Genomic DNA, 14,250 nt, shown 5'->3' with positions numbered 1-14,250 from the left:
ATCATTCAGTAAAGCTACTCTGTGAACAGACATCTGCTGATAATGGAACCCAGGGTAAAGGTTGTTGGACTGAATTGAATTTGAGCAATATCATTATCATTGGTCAAGCTGTGAACTAAGTATTGCACTTTGGTGATCCCTTATTATCTCACTAATCATATGAGTCCTGAGAGATATAGATATATTAGATTTAAATTATTTTGATAACTTTCCTTCCAAAACAAGCAAAAAAATATGTTCTGCAGTATAACAGCCACCAGTCACGGCTTAATTAGTTGGAGAAGGCTTGAAACAGCACTTCAAACTCCAAGAATGTCAGGAAAACTTTGGGGTGACATTGCTGTCTCCTCTCACGACAACTTCCCAGCTGCAAGGGATAGCTGTCCACCACTGTGTGTGTGTGTTTGTTAATTGTGTGTGTGTGTGTGTGTGTGTGTGTGTGTTTTCACTGCCACTAATGGGTTAAGTGCAGAGGGAAAATGTTTTTGTACAAAATATTTAGTATTTTTATTGAATCTCCTATTTGATAAGCATGGTGGTGTGACGCCGATGTTGCTGCTGCACAGCCCCCAGGGATTAGTTTGTTGTGTTCTCCCCATATCCATGTCTTCCTAGTGCCTGTCCCAAGCCTTGGTAGAAGGGGAGGATTGCGTCAGAAAGGGCATTAGATCTGTAAAATCTGTGCCAAGTGGACTCTGTGGATTTGTTGATGAACAGTGTCGACTTCTCATGGGCCCATCAAATAACAACATTCTCTTTTGCATTTTTTAATTCTTAAGTGGTGGACATAGTTTGTAAAATGCCATGAATGAATCATATTTGGACCCTTACAGAAAACAATGGGAACATTTTTGGAAATTGAGTGATGCTTTTTTCTTTTTACAAGCCCTATTTACAGAAATGTTGGGACACTAAAATACAATCATCAGAATTTGTGTTGTTTCTCTCGAAGCTATTTGTAATTACAAAATACAAAGGAAAGCTTTCCAGTGTTTTCACTGTGCATCTGAATGTTATTATGTAAATATATACACACACAAAAAAAAGTTGAGTTACCAAATCAGATTCTTTTATTTATTGCATTTTTAAAAAATGCATTTTACCAATTTTCCTGGAAATATGGTTTGTATTTAATTTAATATTTCACTAACAAAGCTTTTATTATTACATTTATTCGACTTCTCGTACAGTCTTCCATGCAGCTGCTGCAGCATGCAAATGATATATAAATATCTTTAATCTTCTATATTGTACAAATTCTATACCAATTACTAGAAGCTTTACAGACATATTCTTTTTATTAAATGGGTGAAGTGTTTTAGTTGATCACCCTGCACATAATGTAAAAGTTTTAGGAAAAGTCTTTTATACACACACACACACACACACACACACACACCTCTCTTTGCTGGTTTTCTTTAGGGAACCAGGAGTAATTCATGTATGGAGTTGCTCAAAGGACCCTTTATGGTAACGTTTTTTTTAAGTGTTGGTCAAGTGACAGAACTTTGGGTTTTTAATGGCACCTTTCTTGGTGGTCAATCCTGTCAATCATTGCATGACTGGAAATAATGAGATATTAGCAAGATTTTTAATCTTGAGCATGTGGCTTTGGAATGAATAGTAGTATTTCTGTTGGTCATTATGTATGTGTGCTGACTTAGAATGTAACTATTCATCCTTTAAAGGTGCAAGTTAAACTAAAAAAAGGAAATGGGCTACTCCCTATGTGTGTATAAATTCATATCTCTGTGTTCCAATTATTTTAAAAGCAGTCCATTCACAAATATCCTATATATGTTTTAATTGCTACAACATGCTAGAACATGGAAGTTGAACATGCTAGAATGAGAACACTAACAGCCAGTTACATTGCATTAGCTCTTGTGTATATAACAGCATGTCTTATTGAAAATATTGCATATCGTCTCATAGATTGTGATTATATTGTATCATGAGGCCTCTAGTGATTCTAACCCATCACACATTCTACACATTACTGACTCACTACTGGCCCCATGGCTAGACATAAGGCCCTTCTTTAACCTCTATTGTTGCTTTAAATAGTATAGAAAAGAGCTTGTCTTATTGCAAAATGTTTTCTCCGCTGTTGTTTATGGGTGAATGAAATGTGATTGAGACCTTTACTGAGCTTCTACTAATGTCTCCTTTCCTGCTTGACTTCTAAAGAGACCAGATCTACACTGCAAAAAAAACTGAAAGACTTAGTTCTAAGGCCCATGCAGCACAAATAATACATATATTAAAAAAGTTGAATATACGAAGAAGCTATTAAAACTGATTTGTTTACTTAGAGTCTTGTTCTATTTTTGAAATGGTTAGCAGCCTGACATATTGGTTTAAAGTGGTCAGGACAGACTTGGTGTTTGAATGGTTGCTTGTGGTAACAGGTTTGTGATAGACATTCATGCTGACACCACAACTGCTATGACACCACAACTGCAGTACCACAAGTAGTGGTTCAGTTTCCTCCTAGTTTGTTGATTGGACTGTGGTCTTGTCAACGGCCTTCAAAGACCTTGTAGACATCCGCGTCTGCAGGAGCGGGTTCAGGGAGTGCATCACAGGTTTGATTCCCTACGCTTGTGCTGCTGAACTTCCATTGTTTCATATCCTGCTGCCTCCCCTGGGACTACACTTGGACAATAGGGCAGATTGTCCAGCAAACGCAAAAGTAGAAATACCGCAAGCTTCTTTCAGTGCCCAGAAAGGAGTAGACTTGACCTGAAGGAGTGTTAGGTGTAGTAAAGGCACCTTTCCACTGCTCAAAAAAAATCAAGGAGGACTTTTCATTAAGGATTTTTCTGTAGTCAGTACAGGCTACCAAAGACACTGAAATAAGAAGAACTGGCTGCTAGGTTCTTTTTCACTAGGCAGAACTGAGAGAACCAGGTGCTAGGGGCGTTAGCATCAGTAAGGAATAGACTAGTAAGGGCTTATCCAGTGTGGAAAGACAGAATTTCCAGTCCTAACCAAATAGTAAAGATGTTTTCATGAGGGAAGAGAGGATGTGTACGATGTTTTCCCAAAACAATGGAAACAATTAAGGTGTATGCTGTTAGTTATTCACCACCTAAAGGAAAAAGGATAAGGGCATTTTCAGTAGGAACACCAGCTTGCTAAAAATGTTTCTCTACAGAGAACTGTTAAGTTTTTCAGAAAGGGCTGGAAGCTGCTAAGGACTTACTTTTTTGTTGTTTTGTTTTTTATTTACTGAGTAGTCAGTTTCCATTCTGTAATTCACAAACTCATTTCATATCTCTCAGTTTCACGGTGGCCTTTGTTTTTTTCAGACATAAAAGAAACCAGACACTCCTTTCTGACCCTGCAAAGGATGCAGAACAAAATGCATATTGATTGTTTGGTTTCAAGTTCAAACAATGGTGCTTCTTGTCATTAACTCAACCACCAAACATAAGGAAAGAAAATGTATTAATATAGTAGGGGAAAAGGAAAAAGACGAAAACGGAGGAAGTTATTTGTGGAAAGCATGTTTTCTGAAGGATTTTACAGAGGATATCTGGTGAAGTCCCAGTGATGCTCAGTTCTCCAGGGGAAACTCAGCCTCTGCCGTTTATTACTAGCTGAGTCAACTGACCTTGGGGTTTTTTTCTTTTTCTTAAGGGATCAAAGAAATTCCAGAGTTGTCACTGGGGCATTAGTCATGTTACACCAAAAAACAAAACAAAACAACCAAAAATCACTACCGTGTATATAGTGTTATGCTAAAAAGTTGACCTTAAAGTTTGTTGACAAATAAAACAAATTTACTACTACTCTTTCTCAATGAGTTGTTTTTTCACTGAGCTCCAATTTGCTTTGCGTGGGGCCTGTTCCTTCTTCTCCTGCAGGCTTTTTGGCAGAAAAGAGAATGGAGGTGAGGGCTTCTTTTAGAACACCTCTTTCACATGGTGACGACACAGGCTGTCACCTTGGAAACCAGATCAGCACCTATTAATTTGCTTGTAAATAGGACAAGAGGAAGGCGAGTGTTGTTTCTGTTAATGTAGGCCAATCAGGGACTCTATTGTGGGGATTAAATTGAATAGCTATGCTCGTGATCTGGCAGTGGACCAACTTCATCGCCCACCCCTCATGATCTGGCGGTCAGCTTCTGGATGGCAAAAAAAAAAGAGATGTCACCACATTTTCTTTTCTTTCCTCATTGGAGGCGAGGGTGCCATTAATCCTGCATGAACTGCTTTATGTGAACTTCTTCCCAGGTTGTTTGATATGTAACCTGAACCATGCTGTGTTCACACGCACAGGCCTGCTGCTTTGCTAAAAGCAAACACGATCCTTTATTCTGAGTTAAGCTAAAAGGAGTTAAGTGTTTTTGGCGGCTGTTTTTGCATTAAGATGGGTGCAAATGGAGGTCAACCTGTGGGTGCTTCTTGGCAACAGGTGATTGTTTTGTTAAGTAGCTTCTGAGAGTGAAAACTCTGGTTTCACTTCTTTGTGAGTGTGTGTGTGTGTTCGCTCCCAGGCTTTGCGTATGCACTTTATTTGTGTGTATGTATATGTGTGTGGTTGTTATAAAATGTTGTGGCGTGCCATAGTAACATGGCATTAAGAGGCATCACCCAGTGCCTGCCATGCATTACACCCAAACAACTGACCACAAACCACAGCTCCTGGCAAATCACATGCCCTCTTTGTGCCTTAAGGAAAATACTGAGATTTTTTTTTTCTTTATGTTGCTCCAACGCTTCAATTCAATCCTTCTCCTCATTGCTTGCGTATAACCAACACTTTTCTGAAGATTTTTATTTCTGTACTTATCAGTATACATTATATTTTTCACACACACACACACACACACACATAATGATTGTTTTATGTATGGCACAGTGGTGCTGCAACTGTTGCTGCCACACAACCCCAGATCCTGGGTGTGATCCTTGCCCTGGGTCATTGTGAGTTTTATGTGTTTTCCATGCATCTGCTTAGGGTTCTTTACTCAGTCCAAAAACAAATGTTGTTAGGTGGATAGGCTGTGTGGATTTGTCTATAGGCGTGAGTGTGAGTGACTGAGGGTGGGGCTGTGTTGATGGGTGCCATAATCCAGGTGTGTTCCTGCCTTGCAGCCAGTGTTTCAGGGTGGCAAACAAGGCAACTTAATCTGTATTCTCAGCTAATAACCTCTTTAATATGTTCACCATAGATGAAAATGTATTTTCAAACTTACTACTGCTCTGCTCTGGCTGAATATGCTCAGTACTCCTGGCAGATAGTGTGCCTGTACAAAAAAATAAATAAATAATAAAAATTGGATACAGGTTACATTGTTCTTGTTGTAAGTGTTCTAATAATAATATTTATTGCCATGCACAAAATATCTTTAGTGGACTTGAGAACTAATAGTGATTGCGACAAGGCTGAGAATAAGCGGCGTAAGTAATAAGCGATGCATTCCTGTACTAATCATTAGTTTCTTGCTGTGAGGGACGGAAGCATCCTAAATTGTGGTGAAGCTGTGTTTATTTGTGTTTATTAAACTCAGGATGTCTAAGAGATTATTCCCATAAGCGTCTGACCCAGGTCACGCTGGAAGCATTCACATATCAGGATGGCCCTCTTTTGCTTTGGTTCTGTTCCAGATTGAGCCTAATACTGAGGTGGACCCTAATGGGTGACTTCCTGCTGAAGCACAAAAAAATCTGCAGTGTCATAATGACTCATGTTTACTGTAATGCCACAACAATTGAAGCTGAAATTCATATTTGTTCACAAGGAATGAAATCCTATTGGATGGCAGTATAGATGTTTGAGACAAATGTATTGGTTCCAAATTTACTGGTGTATATATCTGGACTTCTGTGTGTGTGTTTGTATGTGTTCACCACCTGCAGGACACTGGCTCACTCTCCTCTGGCTTGGTTTTTGGGCTTGCCTCTGAGAGAGTATCTGAGCTGAATGTGAAATAGGAGCGATTATCCTGCCATCTGGCTATCAGATGCTCAAAGAGGTCGTTATGTTCTAAAATCAAATAAACAAACACTGTCTGATTAAGAGCAGCCTTTCAGGTGCCTGAGTAAGACACAGTATTTGTGAATATGAAAGAGTCTTCACGTGTTTTGTAATGTATATCTGACGAGAAAGGATACGAAAGGCAGTTTTGTCTGTGCTGCCTTATCTCTGTGATTTTGTGTGTGCGTGTGCGTATTCATGCAGGGGAGGGATCTTGGTGTTCACCAGAAGTGTCAAACTCTGGGCACTGACCTGCTTGCAGAAAGGAAATGCATGCGACTAAGGAAATGGGTTCAGATTTGGGCTCACTGAAACTTTGCCTTATGTCTGTTATAATAATAATGGCACTATAGCCTTAAACTCCTTCACAACCTAATATGATAAAGTTGGAAAGGCATGGAGTATGCATATACAGAATGAAAGATATATTTTCATAAATTACTCTGACATTACAAGCACAACACACTTCATGTTGTTTCTGGTCACTTGTCAAACTCTACAACACATTCAGAAATGGAAGTTCAATTCTTACTGCGCAACAATGGAAGCCTTTTGTTGACCATGTTCATAAGTGCTGTTGATTTGTCTGGGCTCTGGGGCATCTGGGATGGACCATAGCACAGTGCAACCGTGTACTGTCAATCAGACAAATCAATATTTGTCAAACAAATTGTTTTCAAAGAAAAACAACTGGCTACAATTCCAAAAATCAAGGTCTCTCATGGTATGGGATTTTGTGAAAAGTAACTTACGTTTATGTGGGATGCTCATAAATATTTCAGCATAAAAATGGAAAAACATATTCTTTATGCAGTACAAAAGCACAGCTATAAAAGAAGAATGTGCAGGTGCTGGACTGACCTACTTGTAGTTCCCAACAGAGAGTGTGTGGCAAAATGCAACAATGAAGACCCTGTACTGTTGTACACCTTAAGGCTTGGTTTCGTCAATTGGCGTCTTCCATACCCAACTGTCATCTTCACCTTAATTCTTAAAAAAAAAGAAAAAAAAAGAAAAGGCAAAGCACATTCTGGATAGTAATCTTCACCTTTAGAACTCTAGATGTTTATTGGTTTATTTATATAATATATATTTCAATTTGATCTCCAGTGAATATAAAAAAAACAGATGCCTTAAATCTTACATCTGTAACTTGTCAAAAACGTCAGTATGATTACTTACTATGAATAATGCATGTTACTAAAATTATTATAAATGTCATATGTTGTGTGACATGGTGTCTGCTTACTTATTTGAATGATTCAACAAGGTTACATGATTATACAGGGATTTCATGGCCTATAACACATCTATTGTCACTGAACTTGAGGGTTAATTATATGCTTGTGTTATGAATGGAGCAAATATCTGCCACTTTAAGGATTCTTATGCCAAAAAATCTTCATGACATCACCTTGCAAATATTGACGTAAGTGGTTTATAGACATGCAAGTATTACTTTTAAAAATCATTATACTGTGCCCATGCATGTATCTGAAGTTAATTTATAGGCATCTTTCTTTGTTATGTGTAATCATGTGTAAATGAGTATTGGTCTCACTTTCCTCTATGTCCTGTGTTTAGGAGCACCTCAGAACGGCGGAAGGAGAAGTCTCGAGATGCTGCTCGCTGTAGACGCAGTAAAGAAACCGAGGTGTTTTATGAACTGGCACACCAGCTGCCTCTGCCACACAGCGTTAGCTCCCACCTGGACAAAGCCTCCATCATGAGGCTAGCAATCAGCTTCCTCCGCACACGCAAAATCCTCACTTCAAGTAAGAACGTCATTCACTTAAACACAAACATGCAAAAAGTATTTTATTGTGGTTATATTGGGTGTCATCAATAATATTCTTATTAATATTGATTGTATATACTCACAAACACACCCAAGCACATATTAATTTACATGTATGCCACAGATGGGTAGTAAAAAGTGCTAAGAATGCTAATTAATAGTTTGTGGACACTTGCTTATCCATCCTAAAGAATAGAAATAATAATAATAATAGCTTGTTCTCTTTTTGCTGCAGTAACAGCCTGTACTCTTCTTGCAAATCTTTTTTTCACTGAATATTGGAAGATGCTAGGAAATTGATGTGATAATTTGATGTGAGAATGCAGACACTGGAGCATTAGTTAGGTCAGGTACTGATTTTGTATGATTAGTTCTGGACTCCCATACAACTCCAGATCATCCCAAAGATAGTCCAAGTCAAAGCAGACATTGGTTTTATGCTGTAGTGAATGTATGGATTGTCATCATGAACATTGTACAGTATTAACTCTTACAATCTGCTGCTGCTCATCATCTGTCTGTGGTGCGGTTGTTGGTGTGGTGAAGCATCCAATACTTCTCTGTGCAAGAAGCAAATAAATATAAAAAAAATAGATGTGGGTTTGTTTCAGGTTAGAATGATAGACATTTGGTGGTAGATTAAATATTAAAAAATAATTAAACCTACAGGAAAGATGAAATAAAACACAGCTCTGTCTTTTGAGATTTGTAACAAGTACTTTGACATTTTTCATGAAAATGTAAGACTGTATTTTTTTTTTATTTTTTTTTTATGGAAATACTTCCCTTCTTTAGTAAATTACAAATCTGCCGACTAGGGCAGGACAATAATTCAATATCAATATATATCACAGTATTAAATGGTTCAATAACAATGATAAGATTTTTATGCACATTTTCAATATTTCAATTTACATTATTTACAGCATCTGTCAATGACTGACGTTCATTACAGTGTGCTGCCATCAGTTAATTCTAAATTTTAAAGTTAATTTAGATATAATATTAGTTTAAAATACTAATATTGACAAAGCCACAAGGTTGTTGTTTCATGGTGATGTCATGTTGCTTTCAATTCTTGGCAGATTATCTGTGGCTTTTTTATTGTTCATATTGATATCAAAATTATGTCTTATTGACTGAAATTAAGGCATATATTGTGATATACATTTTGTCCATATTTTCCAGCTCTAGTTCCAAGTATTACATATATACAATAACACAATATAATTACTCAAGTACCATTTATATTATATTTTCAACACTGAAAACATGTATTTTATTGTTATAGTATGGTGAGTGTACATGAGCAGGGACTCAAACTTTAGTACACTTTTCTTTGTAGGATGAAATGTTATTACACACCCGTGGCAGTGCACATCTTATAACATTATGTAATGTCACATGAATTTCTTAAAAACAACAGGTGTATTGATTGAAGTTGATTGATTAAATAACTACTATGAAACTATTAGTGGTGAGGAATGAGGAATTGGTTTATGGGAGCAATGGCATGCATATGTATTTTAAGGAATTCCTTCAATAAAGGCAGAGACGTTTTACTGAGGACATACCACTGAGGACATAACAATCATGAAACTCTGCCAACTAGTGCCTTGATCTAGTGACACAGTAACATGAGAGATAAATCCTACATGTCCTGCTGCAATTTAAAAATAACATTATACATACAACAATAAGAGCAGGATTTCTTATCTTTTCACCCTCACTGACTGTTATGAGGAAATGGCTTAGGTTTTGTTTTTTATTGTTTTTTTTTTTGTTTGTTTGTTTGTTTTTGCTGTCAGGCTGTGTTAATGTTGCAGATGCATTATAGGACTAAGGACCTGGTTTTATGCAAAGCAATGATTAGGTTAGTGGTTATTGGGCCTGCTTTAGCCTTTGCTGCAAGCATGTCTGGGTTTGTTTGGTTTATTATGAATATGAGCTAGCAGTTTAATGAATAAGACAGTGCAATAAAAGCCAGTAATAAGAAAGGCACTTGATGAGATGTTTGCAAGTGTTTGGATGTATTTGCTTCACCTAAAATGTGAATTGTATCAATGCCGTCCAATCACAGCCTTTATGCATACATGTGAGTAGAGTAGCATAAAGTCATATTTAAGTATAATTGTGGTTAAGATACCTTCACTAAACAACATCTTTGTACACCCAGTGTCTGTCCACAGAGGAGCCAAAATATAAAAATTAAATTGTTAAAGCTCTAAGGTTAGTGTAACCAGGCACAAAGCAGCACCCCAATAAAATTGAAAAAAAAATTAAAAATAAAAAAAAACTACAATGTAACTGAGTATTAAGTAGATTACTTTTCTCACTAACATACTTAAACATTATTCAATACTTAAAATACATGTCAATAATTACATAAGTACATGTACTTAAATATAAATAAAAGCATTTTATAAATATTACTTGGAATAATAAAAATGCAATATGAAATTATGTTACCATTTCGAATATGAGATTCTGTCTGATAATATAACCGATCAAACCGTATGAACAAAATCTCCAAAGTGCTAAAAATTCTTAATTTTAAATATTGGTCTTTATATAACTTTTATATTGGTCTCGTCATCAGGGCATTTTCACACAGTGTAAAAATTGTGCTGGAACTTTTCAGTTATGTCGAATACAACAAAGCAATAAAAAGATACAAGGCAAGGTGACTTGCCTGACAACAACAATGGGTATCTTTTTTTTTCTGAGGCAGACAACCAGTGCAGAACTTCTGGAAGTTTCTTGGAAAGTAGCGCATAGGGTATAGGATGTTCTTGTGTATATATATGGGTGTGTGTGTGTGTGTGTGTGTGTGTGTGTGTGTGTGTGTGTGTATTGCTTGCACGTCTTGATTATAAAATTAGAATCTCCGGAAGCCAGACAAAGGAACAGCTTCACAGCTCTTGCATTCCATCCTATGTTTAGTCAGATACTACAGTGAGGTGGGAGCAAAATTGTCTTTTAATTTATTTGTTTATCTTCTGCTGTGTTTTTCTTAGATAATCCCAGTGTTTTTAACAAAAAAAGTGACTAGCTTGGTTACAGTGAACTGCAGAAACTAAAGGCAAACATACAGGTATGAGCAGAACTAGGAGAGGGCTGATGTGAGGGTGATTTGGGTGGAGGAAGGCAACTCTGTGGTTAGGAGATGGTACATCAGATAGCATTATCAGATGCTATGTGCTGGGCTGGAAGAGGCAGATGGGAGCGTGATTGGTGCTTTCTCAGAAGCTGGCGCTGACAGTTTTCATGGCAGCCAAAACACGGGCCTGCAGTGGCGCCACACACACACACACGCAAATACACATATACACACAAAACACCGCCTCCCCATACACTCCTGCCCTCTGTGAGGGTACTGGGGAAGCAACTGTTACATAAATACAAGACACACACACACGCACAAAGACACTGATGTATAGAGGTGAGTCACAAAGGGGAATTAAAGTGATACGTCACACACCTTTAGTAACTGTTTCCTCAGGTGAGTCAGCATATGTGAATGTGAAATCTACTCCGATTGGACACTTGGGGAATTTGCCAGGCATCAAACAGCCACATTATGCTCTTTCACCATAAACCAGGCAGAGGTGTCAGTCAGCCCCCAGGAAACATTTTACACAAGTGTAATAATAATAATAATAATAATAATAAAATGGCTTAACCGATAGTATCACTGTCACACAGCTCCAGGGTTCTGGGGTTTTGGGTTTGAGCCTCGCTCCAGGTGATTTTCTGTGAGGAGTTTAGTTTGTTCTCCCCATGTCCGCGTGGGTTTCCTGCAGGTGCCTGTTTCCTCCCACGGTACTAAAACACATGTTGGTAGGTGGATTGGCGACTCAAAAGTGTCCATCGGTGTGAGTGTGTGTGTGTGTGTGTGTGTCACCCTGTGAAGGACTGGTGCCCCCTCCAGGGTGTGTTCCTGACTTGCGCTCAGTGATTCCGGGTAGGATCCAAACCCAGCGTAACCCTGAACTGGATAAGTGTTACAGAAAATAAATGAACAAATAAAATTATTTTTTATGGTATCAGCATTAAATTCAAAAGCTTGAATATAATGTGAAGTAATATGTAATCAATGTTTGCAACAAATTAATATCATAATTTTATTGGTTGCAAATTCTGTATACTGCATATGAAAATTCAACAAAACTGAAATACTTGTTATTTTTTTTTTAAATATGTAATATGTACTAATATGCAAAATAATTAATTCATTAAACATTCCAAATAAAGAGTAGGACAATTATTAATTGTTATTTTTAATATTATTATTGTTGCTGTTAAAATATAACAGTTATTTAGAGTTTTTTATGTTTCTATAATACTGTGGATAAATTAATTCATTTATTATAATATAAATCATTTTTTCTGTACATTAATTTTCTGCCATTTTATGCCTTCTAAATAATGGATAATTCTGGATACTAAATTTAATATAACTTCGTTCTTGTTGTCATTTAAACATTTTTTTATACCTCTGATTATCTTTCTGAACACCTGTAGCATTTTAAAATACATATTCATTGATTAACACTTCCTAGAGCCTTACTAATTGTTTGAAGACTGTAAAGTTATCTTTAGTAAACCACTCATAGTAGTGTTTTCCAGTAAATGCAGAGTGTACCAGATGTCAGAATATTGGGTTTAATGGACTTTTCTAAAAGTAATTTCTTTTATTTACTATTATATAACCGTTAATCTAAGAGTAACAACTCGAATAAAGTGTTGGGTTGTGCCTCGTGCTTAAGCCATGTGTGTACAGTAATCTGGCCATGTGAGCACTTTTCTCTGAACTGTCATGTTTCTGATAGAAGAGCTGCATGAGTTTAGAAATCTACTTCCTGGGACCAGGCCAGGGTCAGAGTTCAAAATCTATGGCTGAATGGCAGTGATGTAGTATGAGCTTTTCTGCTTCTTCTTTGTTTAGCAGTTTCAGAAAGGGGATTTGGCTTTAATGGCAGTTTAAAATTCTTCCCTGAGTGTTATCCTTTTGGGCACAATTTGTTCCAGATGTTGTCATCCACACTTAATGTCAGAGTTTAACCAAGAGTTTCATGTTGTCACTCCATCAAGAATGTGTTGGAGATGGGCGTGCCTTTTTGCACATTCTTTCTTATTTTTATGTCCATATCTGTCCATTAAAAGGGATTTTCTCCAAAACCAGACAACCCAGACAGATTCATTTTACTACGAAAATGAAAGTTAAGGTCTTAGCTTGCCTTAAGCTCTTCAAAGACTAAATTCTCTGGGGCTGTGGGTCTCTAGGCTGGGCTCAACTCCAGCCCCAGGCCTCAGTAGGCCTTGAGAAAGCCTCTTATCTGAAGGAAGCACACTGGAGCAATCACATGCTTCCGACCCCCCAGTGTGGAGCCGCACTGTGTTCTCCTTGTGCACCTCCCCTCTGAACCCCTGCCAGATTCAGCACTACATTCACTCTCTCTCTCTCTCCCCCTCTCCCTGTACGTGGCCTTGTGGAGATCACACAACTCCATCACATCACGTTTCGCACCTAACAAATTGTTTGCATTTCTCTAAGGATGTGGGCAACAATGTTAGTACATTTTTATGGGTACTCAATTTTTTTTAGGGGGACTGGAGTTGTACTTAAGAGTTATCAGATTAGAAAAACATTCCATTACCTTATTTTTGTTTTAAGCGTCACTGGGGACATACAGCAGTATGTATGTGTGCATACACACCACTTACTCCAGAAATTCATACATACACATGATAATACTGTTTATTTATAAACATTCCTTTCTGTCACTCACTCAGCAATTAACAAACTGCATGTGTAAAAGAAGGAGATGTACTTCTTTTCAAAATGTAAATGTGCAATGAATTGTACTCTCAGGTCATGCAAGGCCATGTAGTGCCTCATATCCAATTCCAACTACATAAGTGTGGGTGTGTGGGTGTGGGGGTGTGGGTGTGGGTGGGTGGGTGGACAGGCTTGAGGGAAGTGACAAAGTGGAGGTCACTGATTTTGGCTGAGCAGGATGAAGTTGCGCTAATTTGTTTTGGCTGTGAGCCATGGCCTTAAGAATCAATACAAGATGAATGAACACACACACACGCACGTGCACTACACTTAACACTTCTATAACATCTTTTTTCTGTGTGTGTTGCAGGCTGCAGTATCACTGAAACACAAGTGGACGGACAGATGGACAGTCTTTACCTGAAGTCACTGGAAGGCTTTGTCTCTGTGGTAACAACAGATGGAGACATGATCTTTTTATCTGAGAATATCAGCAAATTCATGGGTCTGACACAGGTGAGCAGACACGCACCCACCCACACACACACACACACACACACACACACAGCCATACAGACATACTCAGTGTTAGGAGAGAAACACATGTCAAAACATTATAATTAGTGTTGGGCCTCTTTCAGTAAATATGGGTTAGTGACATGTATCAATGGCTCACTGT

General features: G+C 37.7%; 1 protein-coding gene across 1 annotated transcript in view; it reads left to right on the top strand.

Annotated features, from left to right (window-relative positions):
• The window catches only part of epas1b (endothelial PAS domain protein 1b), a 56,010-nt gene that overhangs the window by 17,450 nt on the left and 24,310 nt on the right, over positions 1-14,250 (top strand). The window contains exons 2-3 of the mRNA XM_066678649.1: positions 7,576-7,766; positions 13,942-14,087. Coding sequence (XP_066534746.1) covers positions 7,576-7,766; positions 13,942-14,087 — 337 coding nt within the window. The remainder of the gene's footprint in view (positions 1-7,575; positions 7,767-13,941; positions 14,088-14,250) is intronic.

This window comes from Hoplias malabaricus, chromosome 8 (assembly GCF_029633855.1).
Source record: "Hoplias malabaricus isolate fHopMal1 chromosome 8, fHopMal1.hap1, whole genome shotgun sequence".
Taxonomy (NCBI): domain Eukaryota; kingdom Metazoa; phylum Chordata; class Actinopteri; order Characiformes; family Erythrinidae; genus Hoplias; species Hoplias malabaricus.
This window is presented reverse-complemented; position numbering and strand designations above follow the sequence as displayed.